Source organism: Solea senegalensis, linkage group LG2, assembly GCF_019176455.1.
Source record: "Solea senegalensis isolate Sse05_10M linkage group LG2, IFAPA_SoseM_1, whole genome shotgun sequence".
Classification (NCBI taxonomy): Eukaryota; Metazoa; Chordata; class Actinopteri; order Pleuronectiformes; family Soleidae; genus Solea; species Solea senegalensis.
The window spans coordinates 15855160-15864934 of record NC_058022.1 but is presented as its reverse complement, the minus strand read 5'-3'; the positions used below and the strand labels follow the sequence as shown (position 1 = coordinate 15864934).

At 40.8% G+C, this 9775-nt stretch overlaps 1 protein-coding gene across 2 annotated transcripts; it reads left to right on the top strand.

Annotated features, from left to right (window-relative positions):
• Positions 1-427: 427 nt before the first annotated feature.
• On the top strand, positions 428-9434 carry sp3a (sp3a transcription factor). Of its 2 annotated transcripts, none has more exons than XM_044019014.1 (6): positions 428-597; positions 971-1071; positions 3065-4280; positions 5318-5504; positions 6181-6377; positions 7105-9434. In XM_044019014.1, exons 1-6 carry the CDS (start codon positions 591-593, stop codon positions 7395-7397), a joined length of 2001 nt encoding a protein of 666 aa, XP_043874949.1. In that variant the 5' UTR covers positions 428-590; the 3' UTR covers positions 7398-9434. The 2 variants fall into 2 exon arrangements, with proteins under 2 accessions (XP_043874949.1, XP_043874948.1); XM_044019013.1 differs by having other exon boundaries at positions 3044-4280.
• Positions 9435-9775: the final 341 nt, after the last annotated feature.

The window sequence follows — 9775 nt, the reverse complement described above, 5'->3', positions numbered from 1 at the left end:
TATCACAGAATGCCTGTCTTAAAATTGCAAAGCAAATCGACCTGCAAATAACTTGACAATGTTATTTTGTTAAATGCTGGTGAAGTTGGTGTATTTGGAAAAGTATCCACCTTTGTTTCTAAATTTCCAACACATGCCAGCTCTACTTAATATTTTGAACAATTCAAAGGTTTAAAGCTGCTTTCTCATGGCGAAGATCTGATTTACTTACAACAAATGCGACTAAAAGTACACGATGTAACTACAACCTCCACTTTCATCTACGACGGTAGTGTAAAAATTTAAAACGCATAATAAACAGGAAGTCAAACAACAGATAAGTGACATATCAAGTGGCCAAGCATAATATGGCGAGTAAAACATGTGGCCAATCACCTTGCTAAAGAAAGGCGGGATTTCCTGTTTGTGACGCAAGCACTCCCAGTCAACAGTAGAGGCCCCACCCTTTGTGTTGCCCATCGTACGTCAATCAAATACAAAGAAATCTGACAGTTATCACCTGAATTTTACGCGAATGCAATCAATATAATTCGCTGATCATGTCCGGCGGCTTGTGACTATCAGGACTCCGTTTCACGACAGGTCACGCAATGACTGGTACGTAATATCTGTCTCACTCCTCACCCACGGAAAGCTAACAAGCTACCTCAGGCACCCTCTGGTTACATTAGCTCGCTAGCAGTGATGTCTGGTAGTGATAATGCTAATCAGCGCCGGCTAAGCTAGCATTAGCAGCTAACTAGCTTGACTTGCCCAGAACACGGCACAAAACGCCCGCTCTTCTGGGCTAATCCTCACTACGCGGTGTTTTTGTGTGGACGTGAGGAGCAGTGGGGTTGCGAGTGCATCGTTAGCTACTGAATCGACGCTATCAGAACGATGCACATGTTGTGCATTGAATGTGGTGTATTTAGCTATCGTTAGCTTCGGCTGCTACCACTCTTTAACCTCAGATGCTTTTATCACACAGCCCCAGAACAGCCAATGAAACCAGAGGATATGGCTGCCTCGGACGGGGACAGTAGTCAAAGCGACTTTCTGCAGCAGCAGGAGGAAGTCAGGGGCAGCCAGGTAAGTTTTCATTCGAGCAGCAACATACGATGTTGCGTTTTCGGTCGCCGACTGGCGCTTACTGAGTTACACACATTTCAAACTTGGAGGTGGGTATTGTACCCTGGTTTGAACCTCTCAGGAGACACTTCGTCTCATGCAGCTTTCAGATCCCGCCTCCTTTGCTGGGATGGAGGTGACAAGCCAATCCTTAACAGCGGCTGCTGTTTTAGGGGATCAACCTCCGAACTCTGAACTTTGCTCTTGAGCGACGAGTGACACTTTTTGTGTAGCTCAGACTAATGCCCACTCATGGACATGTAATGACACCGGATTCATACAGTACGATAATACAGTGGTAACAAGTCCATGGTACTACATGTTCGATATTATGATATCATCCACAGTATGATATTTATTGTGACATTTTGGTAATAATTGCTTGGGTCTGGGTATCTTTTTATGACATCACAGGTAAAAAGATGCTGTTTTATATGATACTTGTGTCTGAAACAGTGTTGTTTTAAGTATGTTTATCAATATGAAAGTATGGCATTTAAAAAAAAAATGAATGCTCATTATTTGGCCCCTATGGTAGGTCATTGTATAGTCACAGATAAAACTGTTAATCTCTTGAGCTCTCGCTCTCATGTGAGGAATAGTGTTTTTGATGTTTTCCGAGTTCTTTGGCTGGTTTTTATTCCTCACCTTCTTATTTTGGGGTGATCCTTTGCAGGCATGGGATGATGGTCTCTGTAGTTCTCACCTCCCTCCACTCTGCTCCGCTATGGCTAAAACAAAGCAGTTTTTGCCCGAATGGCCTGTCATTTGATACCATCACAGGTCTGTGAAACTGACTACACTGTTGCAACCCAATTTATTCCATTATGGGTAGGGAGCTCAGCCATCACCCCTTGATCTGCTAGCAACCAGCTGCACTAAGGTTGGGTCATTGTTGTTAGAGGTGAACAGAGGTGCTGCCTCTGATGTGTTAGTTGGCACCTGCTAGATCCAACACAGCTAAAGCAGAGGTGAGACCTTATTTCACAGCTGAACAAAACTGGTGGTGGTAGTGAAGCATAGCTTGCACTTGGTTTTGTGGAATTAAAGCCACTACAATTTGGCATCAGTACTGGAGAATTTGTTTATTACTACAATTGTACCGTACTTGCCATTTTAATGATTTTAAAAGAGTCAGTAAGAGCACCTATATCCCTCAGGTAATATCTTAATTAGTCCTTGGTAGACTGTATTTTAAAGGTGTAAAACCAATAGACTAAAAGCAGACCCACTTATCCCTGGAAATGCAGTCAAACCAGACATTCCATACTTTCTTTACTGCTTGTAACACAAGATGCTTGAGGCTTAAATTGGAGCTCATGAAATACAGCTACATTAACCACAAACCATGGTTACGTCAGGGGAAATTAAACTCTTCAATGAATACAGGCAGGTTGATTGGCTGGTTTATGTTGATTGTTCTTTCCACGTTTTTTAATTGGGACACAATATCGATCAGTGACTATGTGCATGTTTTTTTTTATGTGGCGCTCAAAGATCAGTTTTCTGTGGGGGTTTTAAGTCTCTTATGTCTTGCGTCTTTGTTGATAAGATGCTCTGTGAGTGATATGTTTCAGAATTGCATAGAAAACTGCATGTTTATAATTTCTTGCAGCACAATTACCACTTATTTATAGCTGTGGTTATAGCTGGTGTGGATCGAAGCCTAAATGCTTGTTTAGATGATTTTGAAAATCAGGAGATAAAACATTAAACTTTGGGTTTATAAATTGTAAGAAATCATTGCTAGTCAAGCAACCTACAACTTTATGAACTAAAGAATTTTGCAAATTTTGCCTCCTAATGTTTCTGACGCCCATTTTGTTAACCCCTGGCACCTTTTTATATTAAGTGTATTTGGACATTTGCAAACTCAGCTGTTGCGTTTACAACAGATAGTAATATTTTTTTATTATGTCAAACATTTTTACAGACGTCTGATTTTTCTTCTCAGCTCACCGGGACTGATAAATGGGAAGTGTTAACACCTACATCAGCAGCAAAGGACGAATCTGGAATGATGCAGATCCAAAGTCAAGGAATATTCACATCAAATGGACAGTATGTTCTTCCTCTCCAAAACTTGCAAAGTCAGCCAATCTTTGTGACGTCGGGAACAGCCTCCTCTAATGCCAATGCAGTGCCTAACATTCAGTACCAAGTAATTCCTCAGATTCAGACAGCAGACGGACAGCTAAGCTTCTCCACATCCAGCATAGATGGAGCGACTCTGACTCAGGATGCCACGGGGCAGATTCAGATTTTGACTGATGGTAGCCAGAGTCTCAATGTTACATCAACTGCTAACATCCTTAATAACAACCAAAACCTCATATCACAGACTGGTAATGTCCACCAGATCCAGGGGGTTTCTATTGGCAGCTCTACCTTCAACAACCAGGGTCAGGTTGTTACTAATGTGCCTGTGGGTTTGCCCGGGAATATTACTTTTGTTCCTATTAACAGCGTGGACTTGGACTCCTTGGGCCTGTCTGGAGCTCAAACTATAGCAACAGGAGTCACTGCCGATGGCCAGCTAATTATGGCAAGTCAGCCTGTGGATGGCTCAGAGAACCAGATGAAGACAGACATTCACCTCTCACAGACAATACCAGGGAGTGAGTCAAATGCAAATCCTGATGTTTTTGTGCCAACGTCTTCCTCTGACCTACACGTTCCAGCAAATGAATCAGGTCTGCTGACGCAAGATTCTTCTTTGTCATCAGTGGTGACGGAACACGTCGACTCAAGTTCTGGTCTCCAAGAAGGCTTTATCCAACACAACCAAGAGCAGGGCATCCAGGTGTCCTCAGCCGCACCCATCCTTCAGTTACAGCAGGTTCAGACCACCAACGGTCAGGTGATGCAGTCAGGAGGACAGGGCCTGCAGAACGTACAGCTGATTAATCCGGGAACCTTCATCATCCAAGCCCAGACAGTTACGCCATCAGGTCAGATACAGTGGCAGACCTTTCAGGTGCAGGGAGTGCAGAACCTGCAGAACCTCCAGCTGCCCACAACACCACCCCAACAGATTACACTGGCTCCAGTCCAGACCCTGTCACTGGGCTCCAACCCGGTCAGCATCAGCACAGGACATATCCCCAACCTGCAGACAGTGACAGTCAACTCTGTGGCCCAACAGGAAGGAGATCTAGACAACCCTGGAGGTATGGTGTCTTGTTTGTATTATAATACATGTCATTATCTCACTCACTCACTCACTTGCTCACTTGCTTGCTCAGGAATTTGTGGTTGTGTTCATAGTGAACATCACAAGTCTATACTTTGCTGGACAAATTAGACCTTCATTATTCTAGATAATGAAGGTCTAGATAAAGGTCTAGATAAACTCCTTTGTCGTATTCCCATTTACCAATGCTGTGTATCCCAAAAGGCTCCATCTTCAGCATCTGACTTTAAAAACACACTTTTGCAGTTGATCATAGCAGGTATTACACTAATACAAAAAAGTGCAAGGAAATTAATTTGTGTCGCTCACAGTGCACCATCTACAGTTAGAGTGTATTTGTCTTCATAATCCCATCTATTATTTGTGTGAATAATACAATTGATAATGGGCAATTTCCATTTATCTGCTCCAGTTTCAGTGGTCCTGGTACTTGCCCCAACTGTTAATGGTGACTTACTGTCTGATTAACATCCATAATGTCATTATCATTACACCTGTTCTTTACTTACTGTGATGAGTGAAAACTGTCTATGGTTAATACTATAAAGTAAGGACACTTCAGCATTCAAAAACCAAGCACATTTTCAAAATACACGCTGAACAGACATCATATTTTATATTATATATAAATATATAATAAGTCTTTGTACTGTCAACATAGTTTATTTGCATTCAGCATCTTGACAAATTTCATTGTGTGAATATTTCAAAGCCATTTTGTGTTGAATGTAGTTGTCAAAACATCGTAATGAAGTTTTTGATTGTATCCATTTTATGCATCTCGTGTAGCGGTTAAAGTCCACAGGGTATAAGAGATTGACAGTGACGACTTTAATAATTAATTTGTCAATCAAGTAATTATTTTATCACTGTGCGTAATATAAATGCTTACTTGTTCAGTTTGCTGCCACGCTGTCAGGAACACACAATTATTTAAAAAAAAAAATCCTCTGAGATTTTTTTGGCCATGTTATTACCAGAGTGTGTGTTGACGCTAACGCACGTTCATTTCAGACATTCAGATAAAGGAAGAGCCAGACTCTGGAGACTGGCAGCTGAGCACTGACTCCACCCTGAACACGAGTGATCTGTCCCACCTTCGTGTCAGGCTGGTGGATGAGGAGGATCAGCAAGTTCAAGAGGGCAAGAGGCTGCGCAGAGTGGCGTGTACTTGCCCCAACTGTAAAGAGTCAGGTGGGAGGTGAGTAAGTCTGTTTGTTTTCTCTTAAAATCTTTGTGTGTCGTAATTGGTTTCTCACCTCTGTTGGAAATAATACACACAGGGACCCTAAGTCTCGGTGTCTGTGCACCCTTAAAAACTCTTAAATCTGATTGTCCCAATATGAAGACCTTAATTATTCTAAAAAATGCAATTAATCCTTCAGTTCTGCATTGAAAAGTCTTAAAGAAACCAGACACAATAAACTAATAAGTGGGTCTGTGGTATTAGTTAGCTGTCTATTATTTATGAGAGTGTACACGAAACATAAACAAGCACAAATACAGGAACGGGGAGCGTAAAAACAAGCCGAGGGGTTCACAATAATGTGGAGAATGCGTTATTATGAGCATATTTGATTGAGCACAAATATGAAGGTCACTGTGACATGTCAGTCTGCTCACATTTACTTTGGTTCGACAGTGCATCTGCTCTCTCTTTTTGGAAATTCTCTTTGCACTTGACTGTTTTAACTTGGAAGATATTTGATTGTGTCAACATGATTCAGGTTTCACAAAAAAATTGCTTTGTGTACTAAGAACATGCTAACTGATTTATTTTGTTAATGTTAGGGTCTTCAATCAAAGTGGCCTTGAAAGTCTAACAAAGTCTTAAATCTGCATATACCCTGCTAACTGTCTGTGCATGTGTTTGTCAGAGGATCCGGCATCGGGAAAAAGAAGCAGCACATCTGCCACATCGCGGGCTGTGGGAAAGTATATGGAAAAACATCGCACCTGCGAGCACACCTGCGCTGGCATTCAGGGGAGAGACCTTTTGTTTGCAGCTGGATGTTCTGTGGGAAGAGGTTCACACGCAGTGATGAGCTGCAGAGACACAGGAGAACACACACAGGTGCCCTTTTTTTGATCCCTCTGTGTTTTCACATCAGGAAAACATTAGGGAAAACCAGTTTGATGTGTTTGTTTCTACTTTGTAAAGTGTGAGTCAAGTAAAAAAAAAAAAAAACAGGATTTGTCCCCCCACTTTCCTGGAATTAACTGTCTGGTTAGGACTGTAGACCATTGTGAAGCGTGTAGCCAGATGTCACAGACTTAATGGTAATGTCCCAGTTCAGAATGTTTAAATAGTCTGTTCTACACTGTAATTTACAAGATTTGTGAACATCACTTTATATAACAAAAACGTTTCAAGGGATGCTTGTAATGAGCTGTTGCTCTGGCTTTTATTTTCATCGCATGGCTCTTTATTCAGTCTGGACACAGCCTCCGAGCAGCTTGCCTGATCTGTTTTGAATTTTATAGAATATTCCTTTGTAATTACAACCATTAGCCATGGGGTGAAATGCACAGCATGTTTGTTTATTGTTTTTGTGGAGACAGGTTGCCACTCGACAATAATGCAGTGATTAAACGTTGGCTGCATTTCATTCAGTGACACTTTTTTATGATCTTGTGTTGCATCTTTCCTCCATGTTAATCTCAAAAAGCAAACAGAACTTGAATGCCTCTATCTAAAACTTCTCTTCCCATCTTGAAAACATAACCCCCTCACAAGATGCGTTTTAAATGTATTCCGCCTTGAACTTCTCCGGTTTCAAACTGTATTTTCTCTCTGACAGGAGAGAAGAAGTTTGTCTGCCCAGAATGTTCCAAGCGCTTCATGCGGAGCGACCACCTGGCAAAGCACATTAAAACTCATCAGAACAAAAAAGGTGTGAACTCTGGCACCTCGGTGGTGGTCTCGATGGAGTCCGCGGGGTCCTCGGACAGTATCATCACGACGGCGGGCGGGACCACACTCATCCTCACCAACATCCAGCAGGGCTCCAGCACGGCCCAGGACATCCTGGCCAATGCCGAGATCCCGCTCCAGCTCGTCACCACAGTACCAGCCAGCGAAGTCATGGAGTGACCTGCACTCCATTTATGAACTTGTACAAACTCTGTCTTACTGTGTACTCCTACCTTGCATTTGTATTCACGTTTTGAAGAAAAACTGAAATTATAAATATATATACAAATATTTTAACACAAAAATAGTCAATCCATGTCCATGCTCTGTTTTTACTGAGGAATAACAAGTGTTGGTGAATAACAGAAGATAAAGGTGGAGAAATGCATTGCAGTAAACACACAAGGAAATGCCTTATTTTGTACAATATTGTGTCGTTGCAAATGTAGGATGCCATTTTGTTTTGAATCTACTTATTTGTTAATGGGTTTTTAATGAGAAGTTGTTGGTAAGTTGAGCGTTTTTTTCCCCTCCTTCTGTTGATTCTATTCTATTACTGGTGGTTACTATTATTCTGACGATGTCCTTGCTAATAAGTATGTTCCTTAATTCTCTCAGCAAAGAATCTCACAGCAGAAATCATTTTATCCAGCCAAAATATTATTGCTTATGTCCTTGCAAATTTTTTACGTTATGTGTGGATCTGCTCGCAAACTAGCCCGATTCCTCCGTTTATTTTCTAAACTGTGTTCGCCAACTACATTTTGCAGGCGAAAATGACGAAACAATCAAAGTTTTCTATTATAATTCCTCTTGAAGTACTGTTCTGTTCGTATGATACTTTATTTGCTAATTAAATATTTTGAACCACTATTTATACTAGGCTTTACAGAAAACAAAAAAAGAGATTAATTTGTGATATAAAAGTCAAATATTTCATACAGTTCCATTGTGTGTAATTGAAATGTGTTTTCGTTAAAAGCTTTGGAGGACTGTCAATTTAAAACAAAAGAAACATGCATTGTAATATAACGAGAAAAAGCCATTTTTAGAAGGTAATTGCCAAATTTGACGAGAAACTCAGGGTGACTTGTGACTGTGTGATATGATTAAAGTTCATCACCCCCTCTCGCTTCTTGGACAAAGGTGGGTGTTGTGAAGAAATGTAATTTGATGGACCAAAAGCTGGGGTGAATTAATTTGTCACCATGTTACCTGTGCTTGTTCAATCTTTCTTAGTTTTCTTCCCTCAACACTAAGGACAGCCCTTGTGGAAAAAGCTTTGCATAATTCTCCAGTATCTGGCTCTTGTCATGCAGGTGGAAAATCAGTCCGTCACGTAGAGCGGTACGTTGTAATTTTTTCTTTCTTTTTTCTTTTTTTACAGCACTTTTCACATCACTTTTGTCTGTTATAATCCTTTGGTATAAAAAAATATGTTTTGTACATTTCCCAAGGATCATCTTTATATCCATTGTCAGTAAATGTACTGCTGTTTCTGTCTTTGTTGATTCTGTTTATTTACTGAATGTTGCATTCCGGCCTGGCACCAGGATGTGGCTGAGGATGCTTTTAAAATTGTGCAGGAGCTTTTGTGATATGGGATTTATTTCACCACAGAAAAGTTACTGTTTGAAAGTCAGAAAGAAATTGGAAGATAATCTTACAAAAAAAAACAAAGCGTCACTTCATATTGTTTTGTATTTATGAATGACCTTCACTTAAGATCAGTAAGGGAGGCACATAGAAGTAGCTGTTTGACTCTCCTCTGTCCTGTCTCCTTCAATCGGACTTAAAGTCACATTAATCTCATCCAATAATTTGTTGCTCTAAAACTTTGTTTTATAGATGTATGATGCTGAAGAAAAGGGGGCAGAAAATGCAACTGAGGTGTGGTGTGTGGTTGCATTATTCTGTGTACAGTTTTAATTGTCTTTTCTTTTTTTTTTTACCCCTTCAACTGTTTCAAGAGTGAATATGTACAATGAACGGTGGCATTTAACATCCCTTTTGTTATGCTATTTCTTTTCATTTTTATGTATCGCCACAGGGTCCTCGTTTTTTAGGGGATTATACGTTGAGCCTTAAGGCGAGAAAGCAAGAAGTTGCACAGAAAAACCTTCACAAACTTCATATTATAAACACTGAAGTGTTATCAGTTTAATTCTCTGTATAGATGTGTCCATTCAACTTCATTATAAACCTTTTTGTCACATGTTTTGATGCTTTGTTGATATGTCTTGGTTGTTCTGCGCCTGTTCCTGTCTCACGTTTTCATCTTTCCTTATACTTGAGGGTTCTTTTTTTTTCAGTTTCACATGAAATGTTGTTCAGCCATGCAGGAGCATGTCTCTCCCCCCAAACAGAGTGCGTTGGTATAGTCCAGTAGATGTCACTGCAGCCAAGGGACCAGGGCGAGAGGTATGTTTGACCCCTTGACCTTCTCCATGCTGCGCTGCTTAGGTGAAGACAGAAGTCAGTGAGGGCAACAGGAGGTGTGGGCCCTCAATTAACCACACCTTACAGAAGTCACACAGACATGTCAGGAACATGTTCTG